Raw genomic sequence first — 16,890 nt, 5'->3', positions numbered from 1 at the left:
ACATAGAATGCGCAGAATAGAGACAGACCAACTAGTCCATGCCAGTGTTTATGCTTTTCATGAACCTCCTCCCACTCTACTTCATCTCACCCTACCTCAATATCCTTCTGCTCCTTTCTCCCTCCTGGGTTTTTCTAGCTTAAATGCACCTATGCTATTCACTTCAGTGGTTCCATAGCTCACAAGCTTGGTTTGTATTTCTTGAAAAGCAGAAGGTTAAGGGATGATTTGTTTGAGGTTTTTAGGATTTTGAAGGGAATTGATAGGTTAATGAAAAGATACTTTCTGCTGATGGATTGTCTAGGACAAGGGAACATAATCTTAAAATCAGACCCAGGTCATTCGGGGAGGAGTTAGGAAATCCTTCTTCACTCCAAGGGTGGTTGACATCTGGAACCCTCTCCCGCAAGAAGTAAGATGTTAGCCCAGTTAATAATGTTAAATCTGAGGTTGATTGATTTTTGCTGGACAAGGTTATAAAAGGATATGAAACCAAGGCAGGTAGATGGAATTAAGGTACAGATCAGCAATGATCTCATTGAATAGTGGAATAGGCTCGAGGAACTGAATGGACTATTTCCATTCCTATGATTTAAACATTACTACAGTAATATTTCACTGTTCTTGTCACCTTTGAACATCTTGCCTACAATAATCACTAAATAACCATAGATTAACAACAAATACAGGGAGAACCTCGCCCTGGAACCACTTGTAACAAGTGCCCAAACAAAAGAACAAATAACTAAGCCACAGTTCTGATTTGTCACATGTTTCTTGCAAAGACCATTTTTTTTCTCTAAAAGCATAGAGGAGTAATGCAAAAAAAAACCTAAATAAGTATTAAAAGAACAGTTTCTGCGAGTGTCCAACATTGGATATGATTCTGCGTTTGGACAATATTTGCTAAATAATCCTCAGTGTGCCAAGTATTACGCTGACAACCGATTTAAGATTGTCATTTGGGCTCACAGCCTGGTGTATTTGCCTGTACTGGAAGCTACATATATTACTACACAGGGCCCTGTTCCTTGCAGACGGAAAGAACATATACACACAGTGCACCTGTTTCAGCTGCACAAAATAAGCTACAGCCATTCGCTAACTCAATCCTCAGGGCAAGGCCTTGACCAATCAGGGTCAAGTTGCCTGGTTAAATTTCAAATAATGCTTAGGTAGCTGTCAGTTACCACATCTGGACCAATCAGAGTCCACTTGCCAATCAGCACACTCTTCTCGTACAGTATAAATAATTGTTTTCCCCTTGTATTGGTATTCTTGCGAAGTGTCCTGATGAGTGCAAGTGAAAAGCTTTGATTTGCCTAATTTTTTCAGCAATAAGACAACTGTATTAAATTTCAGAATAACACTTATTTAAGAGAAAGAAAAGACAAAACATTTAAAGTCTAAATTGTTGCATCTTTAGTTTTTCACGTAATTTCTGTGCATATATTTAGATCTCGCTGTGTAGGGATTGTATATGACATTTGTATGAGTAGAACTGATTACGTAATATGAATGGCAAATGTACATTATTTAGAACAATGCAATCTATAAATAATACATATCAATATTGAACTTCAAAAGGACATAGACATATTGGTGGATTGGGCAGACAAGTGGCAGATGAAGTTCAATGCAGAGAAGTGTGAGGTAATTCATATTGGCTGGAAGAATATGGAGAGCCTGTATAAAATAAAGGGAGAAACTCTAAAGAAGGTGCAGGAACAGAGGCACTGTGGTGTATATGTACTAAGTTATTTAAGATGGCAGGGCATGTTGAGAGAGCAGTTGCTAAAGCATGTAGCATCTCAGGCTTTCTTAATAAGGACATTGAGTACAAGAGTAAGGAGGTCATGTTGAACTTGTACAAGACACTGATTAGACCTCATCTGGTTTACTGTGTCTAGTTCTGGATGCCGTTCTTGAGGAAGGATGTGAAGGCATTAGAGACAGTACAGAGGAGATTCACAGGAATGATTCCAGGGATGAAGAGCTGTATCTATGAGGATAGATTGGAGAGTTGGGACGGTTTTCCTTGGAGAAAAGAAATCTGAGAGGAGACTTGATGGAGGCATTCCAGATCCTGAGGGGTGTGGATAGGGTAAATAATGAGAAACGGTTCCCACTCAAGGGAGCATCAAGAACTAGAGGGCAGAGGTGCAAAATAATTGGCAAAAGGAGTATAAGTTACCTGAGGAAAAATTTTTTCACCCAGAGGGTGGTTGGTGTCTGGAATGAACTTCCTGGGAGGGTGGTAGAGGCAGGTTCGATCGAGGTATTCAAGAAGGAGTTGGATGGTTATCTGAAAAGTAAGAATGTGCAAGGCTGCAGGGATAAGGCAGGGGAGCGGGGCTAGGTGGAATGCTCTTTCATAGAGCCAGTGCCGGTTCGATGGGCAGAATGGCCTCCTTTTGCAATGTAAAGATTCTGTGAGGTACAGGGTTGGCCAATCAGCAGCAGAGAATTGAAAGCTCCAATAATTACATTATTTCCATGATTGGACATTTAGCTTCCCTTGGACCGTTGGTATGCAGTCACTCGATGAGCTAGGAAGTGTCCCATCTTGTGCTGGAAGCTGTATCTAGTGCACAATTTTAAGTTATGTAAATATCCATTGGTCTAGTTATTAGCACTCTTGTTTCGGAGACAGAAGGTTGCAAGTTGGAACGCTCCGCCAGGGGCTTCAGCACATAATCTAGGATGATGCTTCAGCACAGTACCGAGGGAGTGCTGCATTGTCAGATTTGCCTTTCATTTGAATAATGCATGAAATCAAGACACTCCATCTGCCTGCTCAGTTGGCCATAACGGATTCCATGACACTATCCGATGTGTAGAAAGGAGTTGCAGTGTCCTGGTGAACATTTATTCCTTAACCAACACCACCGAAAAGGTTATTTGAAATTAGTTTTGTTTGTTTTTGATATGATGCCATATAGATGTAATTATTTTTAAATATGGGGATGTGACTTATATAAACTATAGTGATTAGAGAGTTTTTTTTTACTTAAGTTATTTCTCATTTAGGGATCTCATTATTTATCAACTAATACTTATTGTAACTGAAATTCCAGGGTGAGTTTGTCAAGCTCTGCAAAATTAAGTAATGCAGTGTTTTTGCTACGTGTAACAATACTTTTCTCCAAGTCACACTGAGATAAAGGTAAAATATAAACATAAAATATTAGTGAGGCGCTCCAACAACATAAGCTTTGTGCAGTGAAGGGAGTGTTTAATTAACAAGGATACTGGCAGAAGAAAGGGAAAATAAATAATATGCTGAAAGGAAAACATTTGTAGGACTATCAGGAAAGAGTGAGGAGGGGGAGTTGGGTCTAATTGAATAGCTGTTTAACTCTTTCGAAGAGAAGACACAAAAGACTGAATGATCTCCTGTGCTGTGGTGTTATACAAATTCTTGAAGGCATCGTCACAGAGTCTGTAATGGATGCAGAAGAGATCTTAAAAGGTTAAATGTGGATGGTGAGTATCCTGCATTTGATTCTAGCTCACCTATTCAGGACAAACCTATGAGTCTCCCTCCCACTATCCTACCATTGCTATATCTCAGTTACTTAAATGATTGCAGGGCTTTTATTTCCATTACCAAACTGAGAGCTCCATGTTTTGAAATCTCTGCGAAGGAAGTCTGAAATGTGTGTTTCCTCAAGTTGTCCTCTGTTGTGTTGTCCGATTGTCGCAGTTTAGCTTGAAATAATGTTCCATATGTACCTTTTCCACCATTTCTCTTATGCTTGGGTTCCCTTTTATTCACTTCAATGATGAAAACCTGAGTTTATTCCTCACTTTCTTGGAGAATTTGAAGTAAATGGGGTGTGTAAGAAAGGTACCACATTAATCATGGGTGACTTTAATCTACATGTAGATTGAGTGAATGAGATTGGCAAAGGTAGCTTAGAAAATGAGTTCAAAGAGTGTATTTGGGATGGTTTCCAAGAGCAGTACATCCTAGAACCAACCAGAAAGGCTATTCTAGACCTGATAATATGCAATGAGACAGGTTAGTCAATAAACTTATGATAAAGGAATCTCCATGTGACAGCGATCATATCCTGGTGAAATTTCGCATTCAGTTTGAAGGAGAGAAGTGTGGGTCTAAGACCTAGTGTCTTAAATTTAAATAAAGGTAACTGTAAGGATAGGAAGGTGGAGCTGGCTAAAGTGAACTGGGAAACTAGGTTAAAAGGTAGGACCATAGAGGTGCAGTTCCAGATTTCTAACGCAATGTTTAATAACACTTAGCAAAGATTTATCCCAGTGAGAAAGAAAGCCTCTTTGAGAAGGATGCACCACCCATGGCTGAATAAGGAAGTTAAGCTTGGTATCAAATTGAAAACAGCACTGTACAAATCTGCAAAGATTAGTGGTAGGTCAGAAGATTTGGGAGATTTTAAGAACCAGCAAAATAATGAGGAAGAAAGGAGAGTGTGAGGGAAAGCTAGCTTTCGGGGAGCCGATGGCTTAGGCGTACTGTTGCTGGACTAGTAATCGTCATCAAACCCGCTGACAAGGGTGGTGCTGTTGTTGTCTGGCGCACTGACCTCTGCCTCGCGGAGGCTGAGCATCAACTCGCAGACACTTCCTCCTACCTCTCCCTGGACCATGACCCCACCACTGAACATCAAGCCATTGTTTCCAGGACTGTCACTGACCTCATCTCCTCTGGGGATCTTCCTCCCACAGATTCCAACCTGATAGTCACCCAATCTCGGATGGCCCGCTTCTACCTCCTACCCAAAATCCACAAACAGAACTGTCCCGGTAGACTGATCGTGTCAGCTTGCTCTTGCCCCACAGAACTCATTTCTCGTTATCTTGACTCCCTTCTCTCTCCCCTTGTCCAGTCCCTTCCCACCTACATCCGTGATTCCTCTGACACCTTACATCACATCAACAATTTCCAGTTCCCTGGCCCCAACCGCTTCCTCTTCACCATGGACATCCAATCCCTCTACACCTCCATCCCCCACCAGGATGGTCTGTGGGCCCTTAGCTTCTTCCTCGAACAGAGGCCCGACCAATCCCCATCCACCACTACTCTCCTCTGTCTGGCTGAACTTGTTCTCACACTGAACAATTTCTCCTTCAACTCCTCTCACTTCCTCCAAATAAAAGGTGTGTCTATGGGTACCCGCATGGGCCCCAGCTATGCCTGTCTCTTTATGGGGTATGTGGAACATTCCTTGTTCCAGTCCTACTCCGGCCCCCTTTCACAACTCTTTCTCCGGTACCTCGATGGTTACTTCGGTGCTGCTTCATGCTCTCGTCGGGACTTGGAAAAATTTATTAATTTTGCTTCCAATCTCCACCCCTCCGTCATTTTCATGTGGTCCATCTCTGACACTTCCCTTCCCTTCCTTGACCTCTCTGTCTCAATCTCTGGTGATAGACTGTCCACCAATATCCATTACAAGCCTACCGACTCCCACAGCTACCTTGACTACAGCTCCTCACACCCCGCTTCCTGTAAGGATTCCATCCCATTCTCTCAGTTCCTTCGCCTCCGTTGCATCAGTTCTGATGATGCTACCTTCAAAAACAGTTCCTCTGACATGTCCTCCTTCTTCCTTAACCGAGGTTTTCCACCCACGGTGGTTGACAGGGCCCTCAACTGTGTCCGGCCCATCTCCCGCGCATCCGCCCTCATGCCTTCTCCTCCCTCCCAGAAACATGATAGGGTCCCCCTTGTCCTCACTTATCACCCCACCAGCCTCCGCATTCAAAGGATCATCCTCCGCCATTTCCGCCAACTCCAGCATGATGCCACTACCAAACACATCTTCCCTTCACCCCCACTGTCGGCGTTCCGTAGGGATCGTTCCCTCCGGGACACCCTGGTCCACTCCTCTATCACCCCCTACTCCTCAACCCCCACCTATGGCACCACCCCATGCCCACGCAAAAGATGTAACACCTGCCCCTCCACTTCCTCTCTCCTCACCGTCCAAGGGCCCAAACACTCCTTTGAAGTGAAGCAACATTTCACTTGCATTTCCCCCAACTTAGTCTACTGCATTCGTTGCTCCCAATGCGGTCTCCTCTACATTGGAGAGACCAAACGTAAACTGGGCGACCGCTTTGCAGAACACCTGCGGTCTGTCCGCAAGAATGACCCAAACCTCCGTCGCTTGCCATTTCAACACTCCACCCTGTTCTCTTGCCCACATGTCTGTCCTTGGCTTGCTGCATTATTCCAGTGAAACCCAACGCAAACTGGAGGAACAACACCTCATCTTCCGACTAGGCACTTTACGGCCTTCCGGACTGAATATTGAATTCAACAACTTTAGGTCTTGACCTCCCTCCTCCATCCCCAACCCCTCTCTGTTTCTTTCCCCTTTCTTTTGTTTTTTTCCAATAAATTATATATATTTTTCTTTTTCCCACCTATTTCCATTATTTTTAAAACTTTTTAAATCTTTTATGCTCTCCCCACCCCCACTAGAGCTATACCTTGAGTGCCCTACCATCCATTCTTAATTAGCACATTCGTTTAGATATATATCACCAACTTCAACACCTATGTGTTCTTTTGTTCTGTTGTCTGTGACATCTTTTGATGGTCTGCTTCTATCACTGCTTGCTTGTCCCTACAAGTACAACCCCCCCCCTCCACTTCTCTCCCCCCACCCACCCTCCCCCCACCACACACACACACATACACACACACACACACACCTTAAATCAGCTTATATTTCACTCCTTTCCTATTTCTACTTAGTTCTGTCGAAGCGTCATGAGGACTCGAAACGTCAACTCTTTTCTTCTCCGCCGATGCTGCCAGGCCTGCTGAGTTTTTCCAGGTAATTCTGTTTTTGTTTTAGTAATCCAGACACTCAGGGTAATGCTCAGGGGACCCGGGTTCAAATTGTGCCATGGCAGCTGGTGGAATTTTTAATTCAATAAAAAAGATCTGGAATTAAAGGTCTAACGATGACCATGAAACCATTGCCGATTGTCTTAAAAACCCACCTGGTTCACTTATGTCCTTTAAGGAAGGAAATCTGTTGTCTTTAACTGGTCGGGACTACATGTGACTTGAGACCCACAACAATGTGGTTGACTCTTAAATGCCCTCTGAACAAGGGTAATTAGGGATGGGCAATAAATGTTGCCCACATCCCATGAATGAATTTTTAAAAAAAGTAATATTATAAAAAGTAGGAGTTTCTACAAGCATTTAAATAGGAAAAGAGTAACAAAAGCTAGTTTTTGTTTTGGATTTCCAGCATCCGCAGTTTCTTGCTTTTGCAAAAGCTAGTATTGGCCCTCTAGAGAGCGAGTATGGAGAATCGATAATGGAAAATAAGGAAACAGTGAAGGTTTTGAACAGGTATTTTGTGTCTGTCTTCACTGCAGAACATTTAGAAAATTTCTCAAAGCTACTTGCAGATCAAGAGGTGAAAGGGAGGGAGGAACTTAAAACAGTAACCATCACCGGGGAAAAGGTGCTGGGAAAATTTAGATTTAAAGACTGACACGTCTCCAGGACTGGATGGCCCAGGTCTTCGAGCCTTTAAAGAAGTGGCTGCAGAGATGGTAGACACATCATCTTCCAAAATTCATGAGATTCTGGAAGGGTCCCAGCAGATTGGAAAATAACAAATGTAGCACATTTATTCAAAAAAGGAAGGAAGCAGAAAGCAGGAAACTATAGGCCAGTCGACCTAACATTTGTTTTAGGGAAATTGCTAGAATCCATTATTAAGGAGGTTATAACAGGATACTTAGGAAATCGTAGTGGGATCAGGAAGAATCAGCATGGTTTTGTGAAAGGGAAATGTTGTTTAACTAATTTATTAAAGAGTGTTTTGAGGAATTAACAAGCAAGGGATGGATAAGAGAGAACCAGTAAATGTAGTGTACTTGGATTTTCAAAAGGCATTTGATAAGATACCACATCAAAGGTTGCTGCACAAGATAAGAGCACATATTAGCATTGATAGAGGATTGGTTAGCTAACAGGAAGCAGAGAGCAGGTGTAAATAGATATTTTCCAGCAGTTACTTCTTGTAACTAGTGGAGCGCCACAGGGATCAGTAATGGGGCCTCAGCTATTTACAATCTATCTCAGTGACTTGGATGAAGGGACCAAACGTATGGTAACTAAATTTGCTGATAACACCAAGATAGGTAGGAGAGTAAGTTGTCAAGAGGAGGCAGAGAGTCTTTAAAGGGGTATAGATGGGTTAAGTCAGTGGACAAAAATTTGGCAGACGGAATATAATGTGGGAAAGTGGCGAACTTGCCTATTTTGGCAGGACAAATATAAATTTATTTAAATGGAAAGGGACTGCAGAACTTTGGTACAGAGGGATCTGGGTGTCCAGGCATATGAATCACAAAAAAGTTGGCACAAGTTAGGAAGGCAAATGGAATGTTGTTGTTTATTGCAAGGGGAATGGGATATAGAAGTAGGGAAGTTTTATTGTAGCTGTACAGGGCCTTGGTGAGACCACATCTGGAGTGCTGTGTACAGTTTTGGTCTCCTTATTTGAAAAAGGATACAATTGCATTAGAAGCACTTCAGAGAAGGTTCATTCAATTCATTCCTGGGTTGAAGGACTTATTTAATGAGGGAAGGTTGAATAGATTAGGCCCATTCCTGTAGAGGTTAGAAGAGTGAGAGGTGATCTTATTGAAACATATAAGATCCTAAGGGGACTCGATAGGGTGGATACTGGGAGGGTGTTTCCACTTGTGGGGGAGACTAGAATCAGAGGACACAGTTTAAGAATAAGAGGTCTCCTTTTTGGATGGAGATGAGAATTTTTATCTCACAGGCTCATTATTCTAGGGAATTCTCTCCCCAGAAAGCAGTGGAGGATGGGTCATTGAATTTATTCAAGGCCGAGTTCAATAGATTTTTGATAGACAGCAGAATCAAGGGTCATAGGTTCAGACAGGAAAGTGGAATTGAGAACATGACCAAATCAGCCATGATCTTATCAAATGGCGGAGCAGGCTCAATGGGGTCAGTCCGACCTCGGTGATGGGCCAGTTACTAGAAAGAATTCTGAGGGGCGTAATATACCTGTACTTGGAGAGACACGGATTAATCCGGGATAGTCAGCGTGAACTTGTCAAGGGAAGGTCGTGTTTGTCAAATTGGATTGAATTTTTTGAGGAGGTTACCAGGAGTGTTGATGAGGGTTATGTATTTGATGTAGTCTTCATGGACTTTAGCAAGGCTTTTGATAAGGTCCCTCATGGAAGACTGGTCAAGAAAGTAAGAGCCCATAGGATCCAAGGCAAAGTGGCACATTGGATCCAAAATTGGCTGAGAGGCAGGAAGCATAGAAGGATGTTTAAGTCTGTTTCCAGTGGTGTTCTGCAGGGTTCGGTGCTGGGGCCCTTGCTGTTTGTGCTGTACACAAATTATTTTGACTTAAATGTGGGGGGTATAATCAAATTAGTGGATGACACGAAAATTGGTAGGTGGTAAATAGTGAGGAGGATAAACTGCAGGAGGATATCAATGGACTGGTCAGGTGGGCAGAGCAGTGGCAAATGGAATTCAACCTGGAAAAGTATGAGGTAATGCACTTTGGGAGGGCTAACAAGACAAGGGATTACACTGTGAATGGTAGGACCCTGAAAGTACTGACGATCAGAGGGACGTTGGTGTACGTATCCATAGATCCCTGAAGTAGCAGGGCAGGTAAATAAGGTGGTTAAGAAGGCATATGGGATACTTGCCTTTATTAGCCGAGGCATAGAATGCAAGAGCAGGGAGGTTATGCTGGAACTGTATAAAACGCTGGTTAGGCCACAACTGGGGTATTGCGTGCAGTTCTGGTCACCACATTATCGGAAGGATGTGTTTGCACTGGAGAGGGTGCAGAGGAGATTCACCAGGACGCTGCCTGGGCTGGAGGGTCTGAGCTATGAGGAAAGACTGGATAATCTGGGGTTGTTTTCCTTGGAGTAACGAAGACTGAGAGGGGACCTGATAGAGGTGTATAAGATTATGAGGGGCATAGATAGGGTGTATAGGAAGGCACTTTTTCCATTAGTAGAGAGGGGTCAATAACCAGGGGCATAGATTTAACATAAGAGGTGGAAGGCTAAGAGGGGAGTTGAAGTGAATTTTTTTCATCCAGAGGGTGGTGGGAATCTGGAAAGGGTGGTTCAGTCGGAAACACTTGTAACATTTAATAAGTTTTTAGATATTCATTCGTGTTGCCATAACCTCCAGGGCTATGGGCCAAGCACTGGAAAATTAGTGTAGTCAGACCTTTGTCGGCCAGCGTGTACACAGTGGGCAAATGGCCTCCTTCTGTGTTGAAGACGTCCATGAGCCTGCGTCTGAGGGTGAATGGCCTCCTCCTGGTCCGAAGCTCTATATTTCTCATAACATAGACTTGTCTCATTCATTTCTCTCTGTGCTGCTTCCAGTGTCTGTACTACTTCCTTGTATGTGATGACCAAAACTGTACATCATAATTTAGATCTCCATTGAGCCTGCATGGAAGAACTGTTTTACCACCAACTGGAAAAGAAAGTATTTACAGTGCAGAAATAGACCATTCAGGTCTGTACTCCACAGATTTAACTGATATAGTTCGGTATCCTATTTGATTTATTGATTGCTACTTCTCTTCATTGTGGTGACTGGACATATTAACCTTGACTTTGTTGCATTTAAAGATGTGTGGTGGAGAAAATATGTCATATGCACCCTTTGCTTTAAGGGGCCATTAACTCTTTTAATGTGTTTCTGATGCATTGCTGTCTTGTAGCCAATAGATGGTGCTGTTGCACCACAAGCAGACTTCATGCGTTTTTCTGTCACTTTTAAGAGACCAGCCTTGGGACTGCAGTAGGTGCAGTGCAGGAGTTTTTACTAATTGTTCCCAGTGAAACATCACCTGCTGCTGTCTGAAAACCAGTACTGAGTTAGACCAAAGATCGGATTTTAAGCTTCAGAACTGAAAGGGAGTAAAATCCTTAAAAAGGGTCAAGTTTGCTACCTTCCCTATTTATCCACATATCTTCTTTCCACTCCCAGCCTCAGTGATACAATCACTGCGACACCCTGTGAGTTTTATGCTATTAACCCATGAGAGTTGTGATGAACTTTGTGCTTTGCAAAAAGCTTATTTTCTCTTTGTGAGGGCTTCTTTAAATCCAGACTGAAATTAAGTTCTGGGGAAGAAACCTATGACCAGCATTGCTCGCCTGAGATCACTTCTGAAAAGTGTATATGGGAGTCGGGTTGTTATGCCCATGTGTGCCAGAAGCATGATGTAGAGTGGAAGTATTTTGTGAGACCCATCTATATTGAATTGAGTATTTAAAGTGAAATTTGCCTTTCCGTTTGAAGTATCGGTTGCCTGTTAATTAATGTTAGAATTATGTTGATTTTGGTTTGATTTTTTTATAGTAAAAGTTTTAAAAAGTGAAATCATGTCAATCGGTTTCTTTCCTTTGGGGTTGTTTGTGGGGGTTTCTTTCTTTTAAAAAGTTTTTGATCTCCATGGTGACGGCGGCAAATTAGAGGCTTGTCTAGGATGGACGCGCTGAGCCGGTAAAGCAGGTTCGCTGGAAATTTCCAGAATTTGAACAAACAAGGTTTTGTGTGTTTAAAAACAAAAAACTGCGGATGCTGGAAATCCAAAACAAAAACAGAATTACCTGGAAAATCTCAGCAGGTCTGGCAGCATCGGCGGAGAAGAAAAGAGTTGACGTTTCGAGTCCTCATGACCCTTCGACAGAACTTGGAGCAAGTTCTGTCGAAGGGTCATGAGGACTCGAAACGTCAACTCTTTTCTTCTCCGCCGATGCTGCCAGACCTGCTGAGTTTTTCCAGGTAATTCTGTTTTTGTTTAAGATTTCATGTGTATCTCTCCCGTATACAGTGGGAGATCAACGTGGCTACTTTTAATGCTCAAAGTTTTTTTTAAGAGAGCGAGAATTTCTCTGTTTAGTTCCTTTAGAACAATTAACAAAGGATAATTTGAAAACAGATTGTTGCAGCACTGGCTTAGCACTTGAAGCTGAAGGAGGAAAAGGGCGATCCTATTGGAGATCAAGTGGAACTAGCAAGTGATAGGGAAGCGAGACCATTTGAACTAGAGAAATTGAAATTCAGAAGAGAGCGAGAAGAAAAGGAGAGTGGGCCAGATTTTCGGGTCATCGGGTGTGCCCCCGGGAGTGGCTGGGAAATGGCCCACCACCCACGATAGGCCCCCAATCACGGTTCCTCGCTGGCTGGCGAGTTAACGACCAGGCGGCATGAAAGGCGCACAGAGAACCTCAGCGCTGTCAGGGTGGGGGCGTGAACGCAAAAGCCTGCGCGTGTGCAGGGGAGCTCGCACTGAAAGTTCCCTGAAAGCAGGGCGCTGAAGGATATTAAATTCAAAAATGAATACTCAGAAAATATGAAAAACATGCCCCCTCATAGGACTGACTCACATGAACGTAAACGTAACAAAAATTATGTAAAAATGTTTACAAAATTTAATGTTGGAGACCTTATCCCGCCCGTGGATGAGGTTTCCTAAAAAACCCAAAGGCCGCCTGGCTGATTCCTCCACCCGCCTACCGTAAGGTTTAGACGGGGCAGTGAAAATTAGCTTTGAATTAATTGATTAAGGGCCTTAATAGGCTTCTTAATTGTCGGCGGGCACGCTATCAACTCTTGCGCGAGTGCACAACGATATCAGAGTGCTCACCCGATGTCATCACACGCTATTTTACACCCAGTCGGGTTGGGTGCGCACCTGCCCGGGGTACTTAAAACCCTGCCCAGAGATGCAAAGACTTGAATTAGAAAGGAAGAAGTTAGAAAGAGAGGAAAGGAGTAAGCAAAAAGACAAGGAATTGGAAAGAGACAAGCATAAAGCCCATTCATTGGAAGCGAATGATGAGGATAACTCGGGGCCAACACCTTGTGCTTTTGTTTTGGCAAGGAATATTTATTTAGTACTTAGAATTAGTGAGGAAGAAGTAGAAATGTACTTTATATCATTTGAATAAGTTGCCACAAAACTGGAAGAAGCTTAAGGAAGACTGGACTATGCTCCTACAGAGTGTTTCTATAGGAAAAGCTTTGCAGGTGTACCCATCTCTTTCCGAAGAGCAATCAGGTGACAATGACAGAGTAAGGAATGTTGGTCTCAATGTCTGAGTTGGTACCAGAAACCTACAGGTAGAATTTTAGAAATCTGAAAATTCAAACAGAGTCAAACCTTTGTGGAATTTGCTAGAGAGAAGGAGATGGTGTTTGATAGGTGGGATAGATGGATAAAGGCTGAACAAGACTTTAGGAACCTTAGAGAAGTGTTTCTGGTGGAAGAAGTTAAAACTGGTATCCCTTTGGGAATAAGGTCCTACCTTGATGAATGTAAACTTCATAAAATAAAGCACAATATGGCACTGGCAGATGATTACAAATTGACTCTCGGGCATATTAGTAGCAAGTCCCAGTTTGGAAACTCGCAGAGAAATTGGAGAGATGGGGGTTAGATAGCAAAAAAGAAATCCAAGTCTGGGTGAAAAGACCAGCACTCCTGCAGTTGGTAAAAGAGAGAATCTGGGGGGTAAGTTTGATTTGAAAGGACTGGCGTTATTCTTGTCATAAAAAAGGACGTGTAAGGGCTGAATGTTGGAAGTGCCACTGATCAAAGATGTCAGCTTCCTACCTGCACCTCCCCCAAAATGAGCCATGGACTCTCAATGAGTTAAAGATCCCAACGCACACTATACTCTCCTAACCCCTCGCAGGGAATATGCACATTCAGACCTGGCATCCAGTGAGTTTCTTGCTTGACCTGAGCCTCTCAGAATGCACCCCCCACCCCCCCCCCCCACCCCGCCAACAAACTGTGGAAAGCCTTTCATGTCTATACCTGCAAAATATATAACCTGTTGTGTCTTGTGGTAAGACTCAAGAATGTGTCAGTCTTGTATGTTTACCGAAAGGTCTTATTGTTGGCTGCTCTGTTAATGGGAAAAAGTAACCTAGAATTTTTATGTTTTTATATAGGGGGAGCATTTGGGTTCCATAGAGGCTACCGAGGCATTCTTTGCCATGACCAAACTCTTCCAGTCAAATGATGTAAGTGTTAGTAATTGGTTGGCATTAAAAAAATTGTGCCCGCATTTTAATAATCAGTTCCCAATGCATTCCAGTAAACAAAATCACTCTTAAACTAAATCCTTTAACATAATGCATTACATGTGCGCTGCTCTTAACTCATCACCTCAAGTTGATTCCACCACCAACGAATGGGTTGGAGCCACTCACACTTGACCCTGGTATTATACAGTTCAAAATGCTCTTTCTAGGCATAGTGCAGGAGAAGGCAAAATCTAGCATTCCCTTGCGCTGTTTCTCACTTCAAGTGAGCATTGTGTGAAAATTCAAAATACCCATGCTTAAACTTTACAGAAATCATAGTGACAGCACCTGCCATTCACAAATTGAACTTTACCTTTTGATGAGGACCTTTAATGAAATCCAAAAGTCAACATAATGAATTGTTTGGACAGTGTAGTCCTCATGTTTAATTGATTGGATAGGATGAGAAGCAATCATGTGACCCAAGTCTTAACACATGAAATTCACTTTCTTTCATGTTGTGAAGCCAAACTATGGGTTTTGGGTTAGAGAATCTCATCAAGCAGATCCCTTTTTTGAAAAAAAAATTCCAAAGAGTTATAATTAACAGCTTTTTAACTTTGTTACAGTTATGATTGCATTTTTTTTGTGTAATCAGTAAATGCTTTTACTCGTTCTTAGGATGTGAGTGTCGCTGGCTAGGCCAGCGTTTGTTGCTCAGCCCCAATCACCCACGAGAAAGTGAGCCAGCGCCTTGAACCGCTGCAGTCTGTGTGGTGTGGGTAAACTGGCAGTACAATGGGGATGTCTTTGGCAGGGTGGAGGGCAAGAGAAGGCAACGCTAGGACCAGTTACTGATGAGTGAATTCCCTCCTTTTCCCCTTCACCCCCAAGTAATTTGAGACTGGTCATGTGGTAAATGGAGCATGCTTTGGAGGAAAAGGTGACTTAACAGAACCTCCGAGATGTTACGGCTCAGAAGGAGGACTTTGGGTCTGTTGTCCCCAAATCTCTCCACTGGGAGCTTTCGGCACCTCATGTCTGGCTCTGCTGTCGACATATTGGTATGGATTGATTGCTACAAAGTGTCGGCAACACTGGCATCTACTCAGCAATGTGGAAAATTGCCCAGGTATGTCCTGTGCACAAAAAGCAGGACAAATCCAACCCGGCCCCATCAGTCTACTCTCATCAGCAAAGTGATGGACGATGTTGTCGACAGTGCTATTGAGCGGCACTTACTCATCAGTAACTTGCTGGCTGATGTTCAGTTTGGGTTCTGCCAGAGCCACTCAGCTCCTGATCTCACTACAGCCTTGGTCCGAACGTAGACCAAAGAGCTGGACTCGAGACGAGGTGAAGAATAGATGCCCTTGACATCATTGTAATGTTTGACCAAGTATGGCAAGAAGGATCCTTAGCAAAACTGGAGTCAATCGCGGTAAAGGGGAAATCTCTCCACTGTTTGGAGTCATACCTAGCACAAAGAATGATGGTTGTGGTTGTTGTGGATCAATCATCTCAGTCCCAGGACATCACTGCTGTAGTTCCTCAGGGCCGTATCCTAGGCCCAGCCATCTTCAGCTGCTTCATCTATGACTTTCCCTCCATCATAAGGTTAGAAGTGGGGATGTTCGCTGCTGATTGCACCATGTTGAACACCATTCGCGACTCCTCAGATACTGAAGCAGTCCATGTCCACATGCAGCAAGATCTGGACAACATTCAGACTTGGGCTGACAAGTGGCAAGTAACATTCATGCCACACAAGTGTCAGGCAGTGACTATCTATAACGCAAGAGAATCTAACCATCTCCCCTTGACATTCAATAGTGACTAATTTTCTAAATCAGTTCAATGAAACAAAAGGAACGGCTTAAAAAGTTTCATGGGCGAATTGTCAAATAATTATTGTTGACAAAGCATCAACTAAATTACCCATTGTTTCTTTTGCTATCTTGATCAGCCCACCCTACGAAGGATGTGCTACCTGACTATCAAAGAGATGGCTACCATTGCTGAGGATGTCATCATTGTTACCAGCAGGTCAGTGTTACAGAGACAGAATTACCTGGAAAAACTCAGCAGGTCTGGCAGCATTGGCGGAGAAGAAAAGAGTTGACGTTTCGAGTCCTCATGACCCTTCGACAGAGTTCTGTCGAAGGGTCATGAGGACTCGAAACGTCAACTCTTTTCTTCTCCGCCGATGCTGCCAGACCTGCTGAGTTTTTCCAGGTAATTCTGTTTTTGTTTTGGATTTCCAGCATCCGCAGTTTTTTTGTTTTTATCTCTGTGTTACAGAGAGTTTATTAGCAGGTGAAAAAAAAAACTTCAACTTCAGTCATTTACCTCTCCTCCCAACTTTCCTGGTTACCCACTCCTTCTCCAGACAAAACTGAGCCCACGTTATTTCTAGTGTTAGAAGAGTGGGAGAGCCCAGCCTGTGGAGACTGTTGGCGTTATTTATTCCTAGTTTTACTCTCACACGTGAGTGCTGTGGGCTTGGGATTGCTCTCTTGTCAGCTTTGCTGTTAATGTCCCATTCACCCACCATCCCCTCTCCTAACTGACCTGCATTGGCTCCTAGTCCAGCAACGCCTCATTTGGATACTTGGATGAGGTGCCAGAGTAAAAGGCTCCTTCTGCTGTGCCACATTAGAGCACCTACTTATGACAGTTTTATATTACAGCCTGTAAAAGCAATTGGAGTAGCAGCTTTAACACACAGAATTTCACTCAGTAAAACACAAACATGGGAGGAACATGAAGACTGCAGCATGTGCAATAAAGGTTTTACTTGT

At 43.1% G+C, this 16,890-nt stretch overlaps 1 protein-coding gene across 1 annotated transcript in view; it reads left to right on the top strand.

The window, feature by feature from the left end:
* The window catches only part of LOC121279826 (coatomer subunit gamma-1), a 71,731-nt gene that overhangs the window by 16,437 nt on the left and 38,404 nt on the right, over window positions 1-16,890 (top strand). The window contains exons 4-5 of the mRNA XM_041191247.1: window positions 14,015-14,086; window positions 16,056-16,135. Coding sequence (XP_041047181.1) covers window positions 14,015-14,086; window positions 16,056-16,135 — 152 coding nt within the window. The remainder of the gene's footprint in view (window positions 1-14,014; window positions 14,087-16,055; window positions 16,136-16,890) is intronic.

This window comes from Carcharodon carcharias, chromosome 7 (assembly GCF_017639515.1).
Source record: "Carcharodon carcharias isolate sCarCar2 chromosome 7, sCarCar2.pri, whole genome shotgun sequence".
NCBI classification, from domain to species: Eukaryota; Metazoa; Chordata; class Chondrichthyes; order Lamniformes; family Lamnidae; genus Carcharodon; species Carcharodon carcharias.
The sequence above is the reverse complement of the archived record's forward strand: the minus strand, read 5'-3'. Positions and strand labels throughout refer to the sequence as shown.